We start from the raw sequence: 21,409 nt of genomic DNA, 5'->3' as shown, positions 1-21,409 counted from the left end.
GCGGGCAGCCTCCGCCGCCTGCCAAGGTAAGAATCACCTCCTTAGTGTGTGGGCACCCTGGCACTAGCCCAGGTGCCCGACATCGTTCAGCGCAAATTCCCCGGACTTTGTGAGTGCGGGGACACCATTACACGCGTTCACTGGACATAGTTCACTACCTATGTAGAGCGTCACAATGGTAACTTCGAACATGGCCATGTAACATGTCTAAGATCATGGAATTGTCACCCCAATGCGATTCTGGCATTGGGGAGACAATTCCATGATCCCCCGAGTCTCTAGCACAGACCCGGGTACTGCCAAACTACCTTTCCTGGGGTTTCATTGCAGCTGCTGCTGCTGCCAACCCCTCAGACAGGTTTCTGCCCTCCTGGGGTCCAGCCAGGCTTGGCCCAGGAAGGCAGACCAAAGGACTTCCTCAGAGAGAGGGTGTTACACCCTCTCCCTTTGGAAAAAGGTGTCAGGGCTGGGGAGGAGTAGCCTCCCCCAGCCTCTGGAAATGCTTTGATGGGCACAGATGGTGCCCATCTCTGCATAAGCCAGTCTACACCGTTTCAGAGATCCCCCAGCCCTGCTCTCGCGTGAAACTGGACAAAGGAAAGGGGAGTGACCACTCCCCTGACCTGCATCTCCCAGGGGAGGTCCCCAGAGCTCCTCCAGTGTGCTCCAGACCTCTGCCATCTTGGAAACAGAGGTGCTGCTGGCACACTGGACTGCTCTGAGTGGCCAGTGCCAGCAGGTGACATCAGAGACTCCTCCTGATAGGCTCTTACCTGTGTTGCTAGCCTATCCTCCTTCCTAGGTAGCCAAACCTCCTTTTCTGGCTATGTAGGGTCTCTGCTTTGGGGAATTCTTTAGATAAGGAATGCAAGTGCTCATCCGAGTTCCTCTGCATCTCTCTCTTCACCTTCTGCCAAAGGATCGACCGCTGACTGCTCAGGACGCCTGCAAAACCGCAACAAAGTAGCAAAGACGACTACTGCAACCTTGTATTGCTGATCCTGCCGCCTTCTCGACTGTTTTCCTGGTAGTGCATGCTCTGGAGGTAGCCTGCCTCCTCTCTACACTAGGAGCTCTGAAGAAATCTCCCGCGAGTCGACGGAATCTTCCCTCTGCAACCGCAGGCACCAAAAGTCCTCTGGGTCCCCTCTCAGCATGACGAGCGTGGTCCCTGGAACTCAGCAACTCTGTCCAAGTGACTCCCACAGTCCAGTGACTCTTCAGTCCAAGTTTGGTGGAGGTACGTCCTTGCCTGCCCACGCTAGACTGCATTGCTGGGTACTGCGTGAATTGCAGCTGCTCCGGCTCCTGTGCACTCTTCCAGGATTTCCTTCATGCACAGCCCAGCCTGGGTCCCCGACACTCTAACCTACAGTGCACAACCTCCTGAGTTGTCCTCTGGCGTCGTGGGACTCCCTTTTGTGTCTTCGGGTGAGCCCCGGTTCACTCCTCTTTGTAGTGCCTGTTCTGGCACTTCTGCGGATGCTGCCTGCTTCTGTGAGGGCTCCCTGACTTGCTGGGGGCCCCCTCTGTCTCCTCATCCAAGTGGCGACATCCTGGTCCCTCCTGGGCCACAGCAGCATCCAAAAACCCGAACTGCAACCCTTGCAGCTAGCAAGGCTTGTTTGCGGTCTTTCTGCGTGGGAACACGTCTGCAAGTTTCTTCACGACATGGGACATCCATCCTCCATAGGGGAAGTTTCTAGCCCTCTTTGTTCTTGCCGAATCTACAGCTTCTACCATCCAGTGGCAGCTTCTTTGCACCCTCAGCTGGAATTTCCTGGGCATCTGCTCTCTCTCGACTTTGTCGCGACTCTTGGACTTGGTCCCCTTGTTCCACAGGTACTCTCGTCCAGAAATCCACTTTGGTTGCTTTGCTGGTGTTGGTCTTCCTTGCAGAATTCCCCTATCACAACTTCTGTGCTCTCTGGGGAATATAGGTGCACTTTACACCTACTTTTCAGGGTCTTGGGGTGGGCTATTTTTCTAACCCTCACTGTTTTCTTACAGTCCCAGCGACCCTCTACAAGCTCACATAGGTTTGGGGTCCATTCGTGGTTCGCATTCCACTTTTGGAGTATATGGTTTGTGTTGCCCCTATACCTATGTGCTCCTATTGCAATCTACTGTGACTTTACATTGCTTGCATTACTTCCTTTTGCTATTATTGCATATTTTTGGTATTGTGTACATATATCTTGTGTATATTTGGCAACCTCATACTGAGGGTACTCACTGAGATACTTTTGGCATATTGTCATAAAAATAAAGTACCTTTATTTTTAGTATATCTGTGTATTGTGTTTTCTTATGATATTGTGCATATGACACCAGTGGTATAGTAGGAGCTTTGCATGTCTCCTAGTTCAGACTAAGTTGCTCTGCTATAGCTACCTTCTATCAGCTTAAGCTGCTAGAAACACCTCTTCTACACTAATAAGGGATAACTGGACCTGGTACAGAGTATAAGTACCCCTTGGTACCCACTACAAGCCAGGCCAGCCTCCTACAGCCAGTGACAAAATGAAACAAAAAAATGTCAATGAAATGTGAAGTAACACCTGTGTGTCATTGGAAGTACTGTCTGTCCTCATCCTCATCCTCATCCTCTGCCTCCTCATCCTCACTGTCCACATGGTCCACTGCTGCCACACGGCCATCTCTAGCCTTCTCCTCCTGCAGAAAAGGCACATGGCGTCTCAAGGGAAGGTTGTGCAAAATGCAGCATGCCACAATTATCTGGCCGACCCTCTTGGGTGAGTAGCACAGGGATCCACCTGTTAGATGGAGGCACTGAAACCTGGCCTTCAGGAGGCCAAAGGTACGTTCAATTATCCTTCTTGTTCGCCCATGTGCCTCATTGTAACGTTCCTCTGCCCTTGTCCTGGAATTTCTCATAGAGGTCAGTAGCCATGATAGGTTGGGGTAACCAGAGTCACCTGCAAATATCGAGGGACAGCATTTAGCCACACACTATCCCATATGGCCCACAACATACCCATACACCAATTTCCACTGGGTGGGAACCAGGGCACACCCGGTGCCTCTGTAGTTGGCCCATCACATTTGGGATGCTGCTATTCCTCAGGATAAAGGCATCATGCACCGACCCAGGATACTTAGCATTGACATGGGAGATGTACTGGTCCACCGGGCACACCATCTGGACATTCATAGAGTGAAAACTCTTTTGATTTCTGAACATCTGTTCATTTTGCCGGAGGGGGGAGGACAAGTGCAATTTGTGTTCCATCAATCACCCCAATTATGTTGGGGATATGTCCCATTGCATAGAAGTCAGCCTTCACAGTGGCTAAATCCTCCACCTGGGGGAAAACAATGTAGCTGCGTGTTTAATCAGGGCATACAACACTCTGGTCAGCACTATTGAGAACATTGGCTGTGACATTCCTGCTGCCAAGCCTACTGTCACTTGGAATGAACCAGTTACCAGGAAATGGAGTACTGATGGCACGTGCACAAGAAGGAGGATCCCAGTGGGGTGACGGATAGCAGATATCAGGTCAGGCTCCAATTGGGCACACAGCTGAGTGATTGTGGCCCTGTCAAGTCTATAGGTGAGGATGATGTGCCTGTCCTCTATTGTTGCCAAGTCCACCAGTGGTCGGTACACGGGGGTATGTATCCATCTCCTAATAATCTGCAGCGGTAGCAATCTATGGGGCAAAAGAATGATGAGCTGGTCACAAACTGTACATCGTAGCCATAAAAGTACAATGCATGATGTCCATTTTTAATGTATATGTGGCATATTTCCTGTATGTCCAATTGGGTACTGTGACGCAGTTATAATACAGGGCCTGCCCCCGACCCCGAAATGGCATCCGCCTGTCCTGTGTGGAGGGACAGGTGAAGTGAGGTAGTTCCACTGATGTTGTGGGCCGTTGAAGGAGGCGGTCGGGAACCGCCGTGCAACTCCTCACTGGATAATATTGGCCCCTATGGGGTACAGTGGATCAATGGTGATGTACGCCTGCAGTGACTGTATGTACCGCCGCGGATGTGACCGCCATTTTCGATCTGTTCACTCACTTGCTACCTGACCTTCAACAGGAGAGGACCTACACTGCATGTGCTGCTGTGACCTGTGTCTGGAATCTTCTATTGCTCGTGTGACTGGGGCAGGGGCCTCTGCCTTCACCCCGGCGGAGTTGGAGCGACTGGTAGATGGGGTCCTACCCCAGTACCAACTGCTGTATGGGCCTCCAGACCAACAGGTGAGTACACTGTGATCACGATGCATGGGGCATGAATGCATGGAGTGGTGTGTGTGAAGGCCTTGTGTAGGGGGGTGGTGGATGGCCCCTGGGCAGCCGACAGCTTGTGTGCTGGGCCCTGTGTGTACATATGGCGATGTGAAGGGGTATGGTGGGTCATTAGTGTAACAGGCAGGACGGTCTGACTAATACCTTTCCCTGTGTGTATTTCTCTGCAGGACAGCGCCCATCAAAAGAAGGGCATATGGTGTGACATCGCCAAGGACGTGCAGGCCCTGGGGGTCTATGGCAGGCGGAGCATCCACTGTCAGAAACGGTGGGAGGACCTGAGAGGCTGGGCATGGAAGATGACGGAGGGTGCCCGTCGAACCCTGACCCCCCAATGGCCTGCATACTGGCGGTGGCCTATCCAAAGCTGGATGGGCACTTGAGGGCATCACAGCACACACAAGGGGGTGAGTACAGTTCCCATCATTACAACTTACGCATGATAGGGGGGTACCCAGGTGGGGGATGTGTGTCAGTGGTGCCCTTGGGTCAGGCCTGACATTGCAGAGTAGGTCCCATGTTGGCCAGGGTTCAGAGGTGATATTCCTTCTACCTAGCTTGTAGGCATCCACTACTGGGCAGGGCTATGTGGGTCCCAGGTGTGCTGCAGTTGGCGGTATGTGTCCATGCCCATGCATTGGTGGCTAGCATTATTACTGGTAGTGCATTGCATAGTGCGTAGGCCTGTACCTTGTGTGTGAGTGTGCTCTGTACACCAATGGTGGTGTTGGTGCAGCCATTGACCAAGTGTATCCTTTGTCTCTTCCCCCCCTTTATGTTTTGTCACCCTGTCCTTATGTGCATTAGCATCATCTGGCAGAGGAGCAGAGGCACCGGCGATGGAGGGAGCTGCATCCCAGAGGACCCAGGAGGTGGAGTCCACCAACGCTGAGGGCACCCGTGGGATGGAGGGTGAGGGGAGCACCACGGCGGAGACTGGAGGGTACAGTTCAGAAACAGATACCTCCTCCGATGGGAGCTCCCTGGTGGTGGCAGACACTTCTGTGACCACCCCAGCTACAGGTACAGCCGACACCTCCATACCAGCACGTCCTCCCAGTAGCTCCTCATCGAGTTGCCTGTGCCCGCTCACCCAGGAGCGTGGGCATCTCCTTCACCCCAGGCACCTCAGCCCTGCCTCCAAATGTTATAGACAAATGCATTTCTTGAGGGCATTCACATTGGCTTGGCAGCCCAACAGAGTTCAATCCAGGCCCTGGCCTCCTCTCTGATGGCAGCCATTGTCCCTATTTCCACCCTCCCCCCCTCCAACTTCCCAGTCCCAGTCCCATTCTCCTCAACCCCAACCTATCCCAAGCACACAGGCAGATGTGCATGCACACAGGACAACACACAAGAGTGGCACAGGCAAACACAGGCACTCACACAAACACCATCCAGATGCAGACATACCAACATCCACTAACTCCACTGTGTCCCCCTCCTCCTACTCCTCCACCTCCCTCCCAGTTCCGTTTACACTCACACCTGCATGCACTACACCATCATCCACTACCAGCATCACCACCACACCTCGCAAAACACACACCTCACTTGCAGACACCACTACAACAGCCATGCACATGCCCCCTGTGTCCTCTCCCACTGTGTCTGTCCCCCCCTCCCAAGGTACACAAACGCAAACACTCAGACACCCAGTCCACGGGCCCAGTAGTCTCCACACCCACTTGTGGTGGGAAAGGATCCAGGGCACCAACCAGCCTCAAAGAAAGTGTGCCTGCCCCAAGTGCTGCCCGGAAGGGCAAGGAGGCTGCACCAAGTGCTGCCAGGAAGGGCAAGGAGCCTGCCCCAAGTGCTGCCAGGAAGGACAAGGGGCCTGCACCAGCAGGCAGGAAGGACAAGGGGCCTGGTGCAGGGACTCAGTCGGAGCTCACACCACCAACCATGGTTGAGCAGCCGTCTAAGTCTGCAGGGGATGGGCTGGAGTTTCCCCCCACCACCACCAGCAGCAGCAGCACCACCACCAGCAGTGGGCAGCCGTCCGATGCTGCAGGGGATGAGCTGGAGCTTCCATCACCACTACCAGCAGCAGCAGCACCACCACCTCCACCAGCAGTGGGCAGCCGTCCGAGACTGCAGGGGATGGGCTGGAGTCTCCCCACCACTACCAGCAGCAGCAGCAGCACCACCACTGAGCAGCCGTCACTGCCGGCGGACAGTCTGTACTCCTGCCTCCATGGGCTGTTGTGCGGCCTGCCCCCTGCAAATCCAGTGGCTATGACACTCACCTGAGAGACTGTGAACTTGCACTCCCCAGGATCAAGAGCACAGGGCACAATGCCCCCTCCAGAACCAGTGGGTACGGCACCCACTCACACCATCTTCACCAGGATCTAAAGCACAGGGCACGATGCCCCCTCCAGAACCTGTGGGTATGGCACCCACTCACCCCATCCTCGCCAGGATCTAAAGCCCAGGGCACAATGCCCCCTCCAGAACCAGTGGATAAATCACCCACTTGAGAGACTTTGGCCTTGCACTCCCCAGATCAAGCACAGGGCATGTTGCCCCCTCCAGAGCATGTGGGCAAGTCACCCACTTGAGAGACTGTGGCCTTGCACTCCCCAGGACCGAGCACAGGGCATGTTGCCCCCTCCAGGGCATGTGGGCAAGTCACCCACTTGAGAGACTGTGGCCTTGCACTCCCCAGGATCAAGCACAGGGCGTGTTGCCCCCTCCAGGACCAGTGGTGTTGTTCCATCTGCTGGCTGAGGTGCCCCCCGTTCTCCTCCCCCTGAGGTGCATGCCTATTTTCCAACTGATGCCCCTGCAGTGTTCTCTCTGTGTTGCTGCAGGAGACAAGTGGGGCCTTGGACTTTGTCATGTGGCCCTGTGGCCCACGCGCGTTGAGGACTGGGCAGTGTCCCTTGAACTGTACATATGTATATACCATTAGATTGTATTTTTGTATTTCTGCTATATTTATATGATTACACTCACTTTCATCTATTCCTGTAGTCCTTCCAATATGCCTGAGGGGTACGGGGTAAATATGTTTTCTTACTGCATCTGTTTGTGTGTATGGTGTTGGGAGTGGGTGTGGGTGTGTTGCGTGTGTGTGTCACTCTCTTTTGCCTCCCCCCCTCCCTTGTGTGCTAGGCGGCTGTATTCACCGTGGTCATCTTCGCCGTCGTTGGTGTTCATGGTGGAGCAGGACGTAGAAGATCATTGGAAAGATCTGCAGCTCAGGCTCCATGGTAGCGTGGTTGTTCCCTGTGTCTCCAATGGTGAGTCCTTTTCCTTCTGTGCAGTGTTTCAGCCAGGCTTTTGATGTCATTGGTACCGCCCCGGAAAGGGTGGTGGATTGGGTTGTCTTAATACGGTGTGCGGAACATTGTCTTTCACCTGGCTGTAGGCGGCTACCACCGTGGTGGTTGTTGTTTCCGCCTTGGCGGTCGGTGTGGTAAAGTGGCTTTCTAGCTGAGTTCTCACCGCCATGGTCATAATTTGGCAGTAATTACCACCAGCCTGTTGGCGGTATTAATGCCACTTTATCACCGACCGCCAGGGTTGTAATGAGGGCCATACTGTCCGCCTTTTTATGATCCCATGATATCATATGGAGATCATAATAAGGCGGGCGGGCTATCCCTCACATTTATATTCCCTTTGCCAAGAACTAAATCAGGCCCTGAGTGCCATGTACTTGGGGGAAAAAGGTGCATTCTCTTGCCGTTGGGTTAGCGATTCTCCATTAGTCAATTAAAGCTCTTTGTTTTATGGTAGAGCACAAAGCTTTGTGCATTTTAGAAGGTATTATTTTAACTTTGGAATGCCCATCTGAAAGTGGATCAAATATTTGATTGCAACCACCTCCCAAGATAAAATATTCAGCAGTGATATTCAAGAGTTGCTTAGTAAGATTAAACCTAAAATGGATATTTTCTATTGGGGACCATACACGTTACAAACTGAGGGAGGATTTTTGTCAATTTTTAGATCAGCTACATTGCATCTACGCTGTGGGTCTGTGGATTGGGGAAAAGTAGCTTCTTATGATGAAGAATTATAATAAAATTTTTCTTCTGTACCGCAGGAGAAATAAATTCATGACCAACCCAACTTGTTTTCAACTTTAGTGCTTCTGTTTCAGTTAGACGTGTCTCTTGAAGGAGTGCAACATCTGTGTGAAACTTAGCTAAATGTGAGAGAACTCTTTGTACTTTAATTGGGTTATTTAAACCCTTAACATTCAAGGAAGTTACTCTGAAGAAAAACAATATGGGACCGGCAGGAAAAAACTGTGCATAGAATGAGCAAACAGTGGAATAGGATATGCAATACATAACTGGAAAAGAAAGAAGTAGTTTCAGGAAAATACAGACTATGGAAAGAAAAAGGAGATACAGTGAAAAAGAGAGAAGGTGAGATAAGAGTGAAGAATAGCTGAAGTAGATAACAAACAAAAAGAAAAAGACAGTACATGTCATAAAACTGATGTATGTAAGACATACCTAGGGGAAGAAAAGCCATGTGACTATAGGGTGCAGGGGAATCCATGAAAGACAAGATGAACATGAAAACGGGGGTACTTCAGATGGCCATAACATCAGGAAATTACATTGTGGTATGGAGAGACACTGTAAAGTAAAGAACATGTTAATCAAAAGAAATAGAAGTATAAATAATATTATAAGAACAAACATTCTATAAAAGTATAGAAGAATTGACAGTGATTTAACTATTCCATTCAGTCTTCTTTACATTGAAGGAAAGATTTTAATTTTTCAAGATCATCGTATGTCATTGCGTTATCTTCATAGTTTACTTTGAAATGGCAAGGGTGAAGCGAGCATTAATAGCTCTGAGCTGTGGGTGAAAATCCAGAATTTGTTTATGTCTGTCTGCTGCAACCTTTGCAACATCTTGAGAGACATAAAGTTTATGCATAGACCACATTATTTGCTTGTTCATCTTTGCAGCATTGAGAACTTTTAAGAGGTCTGTCTGTCCCAAACACAATATGATTGTGCCTCTAGACTTAGAGGTAGAGCTAGGACCCAGTCTATGAGTACACTGAATGTTGAAAGATATAGACGAAGGAAACTCCAGAACTTTTGGAATGTATGCTTTGAAAAATTATAGAGGGTCTTCACCCTCCACGTTTTCTGGTAAACCAGAAATGCGGAGGTTATTCCTACGGTTTCTGTTCTCTAGATCTTCAATATTCCTTGTTAAGTTGATTAGTTCCAGCTGCATCTTGAGAATTGTGGAAGCAGAGTCTTGGATATGACTGACCAGTTGCTCTTAGTCAGAGGCATGCTTGTCCATAAATGACCATTTATCCTTAAGGTTGTAGATTGTCTTATTAGTATTCTACATGAAAGGTTTCAACACTCATATTTCTTCTGATATTAGTTCTATAGATGGTTTAATTGGAGAAGGAGGATTTTTTTTAATGTTTATTTGAAGGAGAATACAAACATTTGGCAGAAAGTTGAGCTTTAGGAATGACCGTAGGTGCTGGTCCTGCCATGTTGACTTGTGCTTCTGCCATGGATAATATACACTTGTCTCTTAAAGATAAAAGGCGGCAGTGTTCTCGTGGAAAGGCTGAGGAAGAGATGTGCATAGGTTTCCAGTGTTGTACACTTGCCATGAATTGGATGGCCAAGCAATATTTGAATATGAATGTTCCAATAGGAAAGTTATTACAGAGGCAAAAATGTATGAGTAAAAAGTATACTGCACAATCAGAATGCAATATCACATCACCTGTAGTATTACATTGAGAGCAGAATGATATATTGTAGGACAAGAAATCCATATGCTTGTTTAGCATATGACTACTCATGTGCAAGTTATTGAGGTAGCATAGGGGAGTGATAACAGAATATTGTATGAGAAACAATGAGACAGTACATAGTATCTATAAATGAAAGATTGAAAATGTCAGTATTCCTCACCTGGTATTAATAAAATAATTGCTTAATAGATATATGTTGCTCAAAAGACTGAAATTAGTCAAGCTGTTAATTATATTTTTGACTCAGGAGTTCAAAATCTAGTTATTCTCTGAAGGAAGCATCTTAGGGTTGTGCAATGTAGCAGGAAAAACATAAAATGGCGTTCATTTGCAGGAGTAGAAATGTATAAATCCAGGGCTTCCACCAAAGGAGTAGACTAAACAGCTTCCAGGAAGTCAGGGTATTCCCTTGCCTCAGATAGGTTGCCAGTCAGGTCAGACCAAGTCATTCCTTAGAATGCACTGGCGCAGTGAAAACCTTTCAAGCAGCGCCATGCAACAATCACACAATTGCGGCCGATATGAGGGGAGACAGAGTGTCATTGCACAAATCGGGAAAAATGAGCCGAAGACAGTCAACTATGAGCTTAAATGCTCACCATCATCCTCCAGTGGGCAGTTCCTGCAATTTCATGAAGTTATACCGGAGTTCTTCATAAATAGCAAGGCTGTCGGCGCAGAGCTCCGCAATATGCGGCCATCTTGCTGGCATCCAAGCCACGCCTCCAATAAAATATATATTTTTAAATCTATTAATAAGGGAAGAGGCGGCCTCTGGAAATAAAGGACAATAGGAGAGATATCTAAATGTACATGAATGGGGGGAGACAATGTTAAAATGGTAAGATAGATTATTTTTAACTGGCTGTAACAATGCTTTATTAGTGTACCATTTGTTACCACATGTTCAAGGCTGGGGGAGCAATTTACAAACCTCTGGAGGGATGAGACTTGCCTGGCACTGTATAAATGCATATTTCATGAGGGCCCCTACAGAAGTGTCTGTAAACCAAAAGCCACTTTAGCCAATTTTTTAAACATGGTGCTGTAAAACACACACCATGGCCCCATTTTTCCAAACTTTTGTTAACAAGCAGTGACTTTCCTACCTCCCTGGGGATGAATGGCTTTCAAAAGAGTCTTCAGAGAACGCCCTTGAACACCTACACCTTGATGCTACTCTTACCAAGCAGACCCTTGAAACACCATATGGCTTCATTTATTTAAAATGTCTCCAAACCTTAACTCAAAACTCGATAATCTTGCTTCGTTTATCACTCCCTGCATTCAGACCATGGTAAACTGGGTGGTGTTTCTTTGTCTGGCTGCTGCCTTGAAGAGGGACTATGCACATTTCCTAAAAATATGAATGACAGTCAAATAATAACAATAACAATATCAATAGCAACAGCAATAAGAATAATAAGAATACCAATAATAATAATAGCAATAATAATTATGATACTGATAATAATAACAACAATAATATAAATACACACATGCACAAATATTATTACACATAATAATGATGTTAACGTGGTTTTATACATTGTTGAATATTTCACTCCTGCCTCTTATGCATGATAATCATAATAATAATAATCATAATAATAATAATCATAATATTAATCATAATAATGACACATGTGCTAAATGGTGACTGTGACTTGATGCCAAGGGCTATAACTAAAGATGTTATTAATACCCAACTTACTGTAGTAATGCATGGTAGTAATAATACATGCACTAATAATCATAAAAACATATTACCTTGGTTTTATGTACACTGCTGAATATTTCACTTCTACCTTTTCTAAGTGCTGTAAGTAACAGATGTTATTTTTAACAAATTTACTATAGTAACACATGCTTTCACTATTCAACAAAGAAGACATTCTTTATTTTTTTGCCGTGTCGAAGCCATGATTAATCTGAACACTGTCTTTCCTCATATAAAATATTAAAGACTTGTTTTTCTGTAGCGCTCCATACCACAGGTTTAGTCGTTTCTAAGCAGTGAAAACACCAGTTGTGACAGTTGACATATGTTGTTACTCTGTGAGAGTATATATTGTAGTACATTGATCATCAATGAATATATATTGTAGTGAACATTACAATAAGTTGACAAAACAGCAGCTGTCTCTGTGTAAAGGTGGTAATGGACGTCTGCCCATCACACCATCACATCTGACTTAATTATTAAAATAAAATATCTTTTAAAAATATGTGTTTACTTGAAATTTGAGGTTTTCTGGCAGTAGAACATGGCCGACTCAGGAAGGATCTAGATGTGCCCCTAACCATGGGCCCTAAAACAACTCTGCTGCTATTGGGTCTGCTGAAGTGAGGGCGCAAAGTTCCCTCTGCCCTGGGATGAAATTTACCCTAAGCTCTTACTCCTTTTGTCCTAGAATAATCTGTCACTTTAAGCCCCTATTTCTTCTGTGATGCAAAAGAATGTGTCCCCTAGCATATCTGTCCCAGTAAAAACTCTCTCTTAAGCTTTCAAGCTCATGTTACCTCCTGTTACCTTCTATACAACATGGGTTCTAACTTCTTCCCATATTCCCTAGTTCCCTGTTTCCTAAGATAGACTCTGGGCCTGATTCAGACCTTGGCGGACGGCGGCGGCCATTCAAACATTTCCGCTGGGCCGGCGGGCGCTCTCCAAAAGAGCGCCCGCCGGCCCAGTGGAAATGCCCCTGCAACGTGGACGCCGGCTCAGAATTGAGCCGGCGTAGTTGCAGGGGTGCGACGGGTGCAGTTGCACCCGTCGCGTATTTCAGTGTCTGCAAAGCAGACACTGAAATACTTTGTGGGGCCCTCTTACGGGGGCCCCTGCAGTGCCCATGCCATTGGCATGTGCACTGCAGGGGCCCCCAGGGGCCCCACGGCACCCCCTACCGCCATCCTGTTCATGGCGGGTTTCCCGCCATGAACAGGATGGCGGTAGGGGGTGTCTGAATCCCCATGGCGGCGGAGCGCGCTCTGCCGCCATGGAGGATTCAATCGGGCAGCGGTAAACCGGCGGGAGACCGCCGGTTTACCGTTTCTGACTGCGGCTGAACCGCCGCGGTCAGAATGCCCTTGGGAGCACCGCCAGCCTGTTGGCGGTGCTCCTGTGGTCGGTGACCCTGGCGGTCACCGGCCGCCAGGGTCAGAATGACCCCCTCTGTCTTATATGTCCCTTTCTTTCCATACTAGTTTGTATGTCAATACCTGGTTACATATGTCCCAGGATAGACTTACCCATAAACTCCAATCAATTTTGTATCCCAAATCACACTCTCTGGTGTATAATAAGCCCTTCTTTCTTTGGTCTCAAGATAGACTTTTTTATCTTTGTTACTGGTCGAGCTGTATCTTACTTCTGTTCTTGTTGCCCCAGGTTAGACTAACCATTCACTGTATATGAGAGCTCTAGGCTTCTTTTCCTTAATTGGACTCTACGCTAAATGTTAAAGTACTGTTCCATCTGTTCCAAGATTGCCCATCCCAGGCAGGTTTTGGGCAGATGATATCAAAACATGTGAGAAGAATGATTGACAAGTTTTTAATACAGTATCCTTCATGTTCCACTATCTTCGACTTTATCTTTCTGTGTGAAATACTTTGAGATATTGTGTACATGTTCTGGGTTTCACATTCCCCTTAAAGCTAATGAATTTCATACTGACGTTTGTTTTAAATAAAAAAGAAAATAGCAGAAAGCTATAATCACTGTAAGAAAACATGTCTAGGCCCTATATCCTACAATTCTGCAAAAAGTGTCAATTTTCTGTGACAAAATCACCATTAACCAATAAGCTTCCAACTAAGTAACAAGAAAAAAAAAATGAAAAAAAACATAAAACAGACTCTCAAAAAAGTAAACAGCTACAAAACCGTGTCTTCTTTCTCTCTCCCCAAGCCCAAAAATATTTCACAGTCTTTATCAAAGTCTTGTGATTGCTCCACACCTGACACTTTACCGGTGGGATTCCCTAATTAATATGCTGGAATTATAGCCCTTAATCCATCTGATACGCCATCGCTAAAAACAGTAACAGACTCAGAAAAATTAAAAAAAGTCATTGTCATACCTCCACTGATGAGATCCACTCCCAGGATGGCCATTTCTCACAACTACAGGTCTATAGATGGCTTTACCACCACATTGTGAAAACAGATTTCACCAATCGCATGGTTCATATCATCAGTGATGGACTTTTGACAGTTTTGAGTCTGCCTTCCACTCAGGACAGAAACAGCTCTTCATAAAACTAGAGATAACATCCTAAAGCCATAGGCATATCCGTACATGTCAGTGCAATCTTCCAAACTTTGACCACATGATAATTATCCATTGTGTCCAAGAGGGCACAAGTGTCTCTGACATATCCCTCTTCTAGTTTACATTATTTGTCCCGGATATTCTTCATGACCCAGTCTTTAGCCCTGTCCTCTCCTACTCCCAGCAGCACATGTGTGGGGTCCAACAGATATCTTACCAATCAACCAAACCACCTTTCATAGCTACTACCATCATAGATAACTATAGTCTGTTCTACTCCAGCTGTATTCATAATACCCCATTCTTCCTGCAGAATAAAGAAGTTATGTAGTTAGCCCTATGAATGTGACTTTCTGCTCCTAGATCATCAACAGTAAAGACCTTCCAGACCTTCAACATGTTCAAAACTGTGCTACAATTCCCATACACATCACTGACCTCCCATTTATTTCATCCATCAACCCTGAAAATGAGAAACTGTCTTTCCTTAAAGGTCGTAGTCCTCTTCAAGACCGTCTACCTCATCACAAAACACATCTCGTAAAAGGTCCTTTATAATTCTATGACCAAAATGCAACATTTCTCCCCTGGACACTCATTGCACTCATGTAACAGCATCTTGAGGTATAACTGCAGGTAGAGGTCAAGGCGGGGCACTAGGACCCTGCTGAATGGCCACAGGCCATGGGGTTATTCCTTGGGCCAGGATTCTAAGGGAGGAACGAGAGGAGGGAAAGCAGGAACATGGGCCCTGATGAGAGGGCGTGTAGCATAGAAGACAAGTTGTGTGGTTGTCCAGAAATAAAGAATCGTACCTGATAGTGCATATGTGGCACCTCATGCCTAGAAGAGAATGCAGCACAATTCTCTTTCAGAACAAAAACCTCAAAATTCTCCTTTGCTGAACAATCTGTGAGTTTACACCTTCATGCCATGAAGGCCCTGCACATTAATTCAATCACAAGAAATGTCAACTGTATCTTAATAATCATTTGATCTTCCTTTCTGCAGATAAACCAGAGCCATTGACATGAAGAGGGAAAACCAGAGTCTGGGGACAGATTTTATCCTGAAGGGCCTTTCCGATAACCCCAACATGAATCTTATCCTTTTCTTTGTATTTCTTTCAATCTACATGGCCACGCTGGTCGGAAACAGCATCCTGATTATTGTCTGCAAAGTTGACACCCGTCTCCACACCCCTATGTACTTCCTCCTTAGTAACCTGTCATTCTTAGACATATGCTACACTACCAGCATTGTCCCCAAGATGCTGGTCATTTTTCTGCTGACAAATAAAACTATTTCATACACAGGATGTGCAGCACAAATGTACATTAACCTGTCATTGGGTGAGACCGAGTGCATCCTCCTTGCCGTCATGGCATATGACCGCTACATCGCTATTTGCAACCCCTTGCGCTATATGACCATCATGAACAAGGCAGTCTGTATCATGATAGCAGCTTCAACCTGGATCAGTGGCTTCCTTCTGTCTATAGTGCATGTGGCATCCACATTGCATCTCCCCTTGTGTGGCAAAGAGATTAACCACTTCCTGTGTGAGGTACCAGCTGTCCTGCAGTTGTCCTGTGTTGACACCTTCGTCAATGAAGTTGTCATTTTTGTCGTTGGTGTATTGATATTGCTGATCCCAGTGATCCTGATTGGAGTCATTTATCTTCGCATAGTTGTGACTATCCTCAGAATCAAGTCCACAAAGGGACGGTCCAAGGCATTCTCCACCTGTGCCTCCCACCTGACAGTCATCACCATTTTCTATGGCACTGCCATCTTTATGTACATGAGACTCCGGTCAAGCCACTCTCCCAACTTTGATAAAATGGTGTCTGTGTTTTACCTCATCGTAACACCAATGTTAAACCCCATGATATACAGTCTGAGGAACAAAGACGTCAAAGGAGCAGTGCAGAAATCAGTAGTAAATTGTGCATATAATGATATGTGATAGACTTAGAATGTAATGTCTTATATGTGTCATATTGGTCTGACAAACCCTGTGCATTGGCAATGTAAGGTGAACTGACCTGTAAAATGGCCAAAATATGCCTCAAATAATTCCTATTCCGAGGCTTTAAAATATTTGTGTATGTGTGTCTGTGTGTGTACATACACGTGTGTGCAAGTGTGGGTGTGTCAATGTGGCCAAGCTTAACACACATTATGGTGATCTGACCGGTCCTCACAGTGCTGGTAAACCCAAACAAAACCAGGCAAGCAACATCTCTGCAACAGCCAATACTCGGCCATCCCCATATTATAATTAGGTACTTTCAAGTGAGTAGATCAAAATACTAAGGGCCAGATTTAGGGGGATTTGGTGGAGGGCAGCACAGCAAATTACCTTGTGTGGTTCCCCGCATCAAAGTGAAAGGGCAGGAATGAGCCATATCTATGGCATACTTCGCCTTCCTGCTCTTTCCCTCTGTGCTGGCGCTGTTTTGGCAGCCTTGCGCCAAGCGCCCTTTGCACCAAGGGTGCCTGTTTTTCATGCAGAATTGTTTTGTGCAGGAAATGGCACCTTTCTGCACAAAAAACAATCCTGGGAGGCTTTTTCCTCTTTCTATGTGTGCTGCAGAATGCAGCACACATAGAAAAAGAAAAAGTGAGGAGAAAAAAAAATACTTACCATCATTGCACCTCCCTTTGGGGAATTGTAAGGTTTTGACACATCCTCAGGTTTACATAGCCTTGTAAATCTGGGGATGCGTCAATATCCTCAGATATTGCGTGGGAACACCCACTGCAACCATTATGGAATGCCTCCTTAACGCAGAGTAAGGCAGTGCAGCAATTTGTGCTGCCTTGCCTTACTCTGTATTAATGAGGCCATTCAAGGCCACGCAAAGTGGCTTTGCATGGCCTCATGAATATGGTTTAAAGATTTGCACCAGCATTGCACAACTAAAAGAGACACTAAGACAGCTCAACCCTCTCATCAATAGGCCCCTAAAAGTCAAGTTGTATTTGCTTTGGTCCACTGTACAACCTATCCCAGTAAAAAGATGCAGAGGGAGATAGAGTAGAAAATACACACTCCATCATGGTCAATGGCTGGTCCTCAAATCAGTAGGTATGACATGCTGTATGTGTTTGTTTGTGTCTCAGTGTGTGTCTAAATGTCTCTGTGTCTGCCTTTCTGCTTCTAGCATAATGCGTGATTCCTCCTGAATTGCATTGGGTAAGTTTCTTGTTCTTGTGCTTGTGATACTCTGATTGATTACCAAATATCTTAAAGCCTTGAAAAGTAATCCACAGTCATATTGCTTTCTCAGCTGTGTCCCTTTACTAATTAACATAAAGCTGTGATGCTAAAGTTGATTTCCTAATACCATGTGATGATATAGTAAAAAACAACTCTGCATCCTTCTCTGTCACCTCCAGATGGCCCTGGACACCCAGGGACTTTCTCTTCAACATTCAAGAAGGGCAGGAAATCTATAGCTAGTGAGAATGAAAATTGTGATGAGTGGTCCTTCTTGACCCCTTCAAAGGAGTGATGCTATAAACAAGCTTTATTCAATGTAATACAAATGAAACGGTCTTTGTTAAAAATGTCCTGGTTAACTTGTTTCATACCTGAGTACCTACAACACTATCAATATCCTAGCGATCCAGCCTACACCATGAGGCATTTATTCCTATTTACGGTCAAGAGTGTGTGCTTGTGTAAGTATGTGTGTAATGTTGGCTTACGTGCAAGCTCACTGGTCTCCTAGTCCAGCATGTGTAATACATTGGTGCTTTGTCCTGTCCAATTGATTAAAAGGAATGCAACCCCCATCAGTGGAGAAACAAGTGACTTCCAACAGGAAGGAGTTGAGGGCAATGTGTCAGGCCCTTTTGGGCAAATGAAGTAAAAGCCAGTGATATCAGAACAGACAATGAGGTGGTTTGGGAATATCTATCCTCTGGCTCTGGTGAGACATCTGGCAGAGCTGGCTTCCTAGCTTCTCCTATCCCTGAGTGTAATTACATATCAGAAACACGACAATGCCTAGTTGGATGGCGTAAGCAGGGTATTCCCATCGTCTAACAAACTACTCTGAGCCAGGAAGTCATGGACCCCTGTTCATGCTTATTTTTAACACATGCCTTTAGTCTGATGGTGTGTCCCTTTTGTTAGAAACTGGGTCTCTAGTTGGCAGAGGTATGCACCCTGTCCAAGTAGGGACCACAATCCTAGTCAGGTAAGTCACAACACAATCCAAATTATCCTGTGCTCACACTCTGGTAGCTTAGCACAAAGCAGGCAGGCTTAACTTAAAAGACAATCTGTAAAGTATTTGTGCAATACCTTATACAGTAACACAGTGAAAGCACCACAAAAAGTACTCCACACCAGTTTAGAAAAATATATAATATTGATCTGAACAAAATTAGACCAAAATGACAAAGATCTCCACGCTGCCTGGGGGGCCCAAACCACAAGCCCCAGACTCCTTTGCGGCATCAGAGTCACCAGCTGCCATTTTGCACCTGGAGGCTCAGTGAAACGGTCGCTGTATAGGCACACCCGGGTGCCAAGAGAGGTCCCGTCTGCATCCGTCAGAGCCTGGAGGAGGCTGGGCTGGGCATACTCTGTTGGCCGATTTGTTTGAGGATTTGTATAAATCTTGCCTAGATTAGTAAAGATAATTTCATTCAGCAACAATAGACTATATTTATAATGGGGAAAAGGGAGCAATACCGAGCGGGGAATAGTATTAGCACAAACAATTCTAGCACTACTAATATGATTATTAACTATCTTACAGACTCTATGGGGAAACTCAATGAAGAGAATGTTAATGCTGAAGCACGTCTAGTGGTAACCAAAAATGTTTTACATGAGGCTATTATAGAAGTGAGTACTGAGGCTGCTAACTCGATTATTGAACTAGAATCTCCGAAGGACAATACTTTTTGGGCGGTTCCCAGGTCTTCTTTAGGCCCATCAGCACCAACAGACACAATAGTAGAAATTGAACCTTTGAGTAGTATAGATGATCCAACCTCTTCCCCACCTAAGAAGAGAAGTAGGCAGATAACAAAATCTAATCTCATACCGTCATTACAGCCTCCTAAGGGTGGTAAAATAACCTCTGAAATGCATGGAGGTCACTCGTTAGTTGCATCAATAGTACATAGTAAATTAGATAATATAGAGTCCAAAGTGTTGCTAGAAATTAAGGAGACAAAAGAACGTGTAAGCAAGATAGAAGTAAGTGTTAAAACGGTGATTAATGCTAAAAACCCTGTCCGTGGTTGTGATACCACCCCGAATGAGAATCAAGTGGATATAGGTACATTTAACAATACAATGACAGGAAATGTAGACCCTAATAAAAGTGGTAAGAAAAACTACCACTCTACACTGAGGGAATTATCTCAACTAAAGGCACCTTGTGACGGGCTGGAACCTGTTCGCCCGCACTCGGACTTCACTTGTGCTGACACTGCCACTGGTGGGCCCAGACAGCCCAGTTTACCTTCACGTGATTGGCTGGACGCTTTGAAGCGGCTGGATGTCAGGAAGTTAAAATCGCCACTACCGGAGTTTACTGCGTCCGGGGTTTGTAAGGAAGGAGTTGGAGGCGATCAAGGAACCGTGACCTACTATCCAAAAGAGGAGGCGGAAGGAAACCGTGCGGACACCGAGAGCAGAGGACGGAGCCAAAGGACTACACGGAGGCAGTTGAAGCACTCGTATCCTGGAGGAGACGGCTGGAGACGAGCATCGGATGCCCTGAAATCCAGTGACCGGGAGAACGAGCTGCTGCATCCCGCCACGCTTCCAGAGAAGCATGGCAGTACAGGTGCGTGGGACCACGACCCTGAATCTGAGTGAAAGATGAGAGAGAGAACGAGAGAATCAAACAAGGGCACAAGCACAGCACAACCAAGGGGAAAGGGAGGGAAAGGAGGAGAAAGGAAGGGAGGGGAGGGCTGGTAACACTTACCACTGCATACTGTAGAACACAACAATAGCCTAGATCACCGAAGCCATCGCGCACAGGATAACGAGCACGGTAGAAGGGGGGGGGGAATACAGAAAGCATAGATGTTAATCATAAAAATCACTGAGAGGCTAGTATCTTGAAAAGAATAGTGAGGATAAGACGAAAACAAAAGAAATACTTACCGTAAGACAGAAGAGCCTAGTCCACTTACTGCTACTGTTCTCTTCTTTCTGCATGTACCTCCCGGGGAACCCCAACGGAAGAGGAACAGAAAAGAGGAGAGTGAAGACCAGACCACGGACAACGCCCTACCACCTTTAAAGACAATAAACACGTACCTGCACTTGTTCACCTATATTATTCCAATAAAACTTCTTTGTTGTCATACTTGGAACTCTGTCAGAGTAGTTCATCCCCTACCATCTGGTCACAAGTGGTGTCAGAAGTGGGATTTGAAGGAAACCGCCACCATGGAAGAGAAGGCGACAATGGCCGATGTTATCGCCCAGTTGGCTGAGTGGCAACGACATCTCCAATTGATATGGGAGCAACAAATGAAAGAAGCCAAAGAAGAAAGAGAGGCGTTGCAGACTGCACTTAAAAGCCAGGCAACAATCATGGCTAATAATCAGCTGGTACATGAAACAGCATTAGGCAAGCTCACTGATACCATTGCTCATACCAAAGTACATCCTACGGTACCAAGTAGTGTGTTACAAAAGTATCAGGAGCAGGAAGATCCGGATTCTTTTTTCATAAACTTTCAAAGAGTGGCCAGCACCGCTAACTGGCCTGAGGACAAATGGGGTCAGTATATCGCCCCCCTGCTCACTGGACACTTACGAACCACATACCAAGCCATTAATCCAAGTGTTACATTGCCGTACAAGGACATTAAAAAGACTATTTTAGAACGAGTGGGCTTAGATACTGAAAGTTATTGCGCCAGATTTAGACAGACGAAATGGCAGCATCAGGAGAACCCCCGCACCTTATATTACAGAGTTCAACATGCTGCCAGGAGGTGGTTGCAACCCACAGAAAACACAAAAGAAGACATGTTCAATGTCATAGTACTAGAACAGTACTTGGATGCTTTACCACAAACCACCCGGAA

The 21,409-nt window shown here is 46.3% G+C and overlaps 1 protein-coding gene across 1 annotated transcript; it reads left to right on the top strand.

Annotated features, from left to right (window-relative positions):
* The first annotated feature begins 15,359 nt into the window (after positions 1–15,359).
* Positions 15,360–16,298, top strand: LOC138259293 (olfactory receptor 2G3-like). Its single transcript, XM_069206918.1, has one exon. The coding sequence runs from the start codon at positions 15,360–15,362 to the stop codon at positions 16,296–16,298; it is 939 nt and encodes a 312-aa protein (XP_069063019.1).
* Positions 16,299–21,409: the final 5,111 nt, after the last annotated feature.

This window comes from Pleurodeles waltl, chromosome 2_1, assembly GCF_031143425.1.
Source record: "Pleurodeles waltl isolate 20211129_DDA chromosome 2_1, aPleWal1.hap1.20221129, whole genome shotgun sequence".
In the NCBI taxonomy this organism is placed as follows: domain Eukaryota; kingdom Metazoa; phylum Chordata; class Amphibia; order Caudata; family Salamandridae; genus Pleurodeles; species Pleurodeles waltl.
The sequence above is the reverse complement of the archived record's forward strand: the minus strand, read 5'-3'. Positions and strand labels throughout refer to the sequence as shown.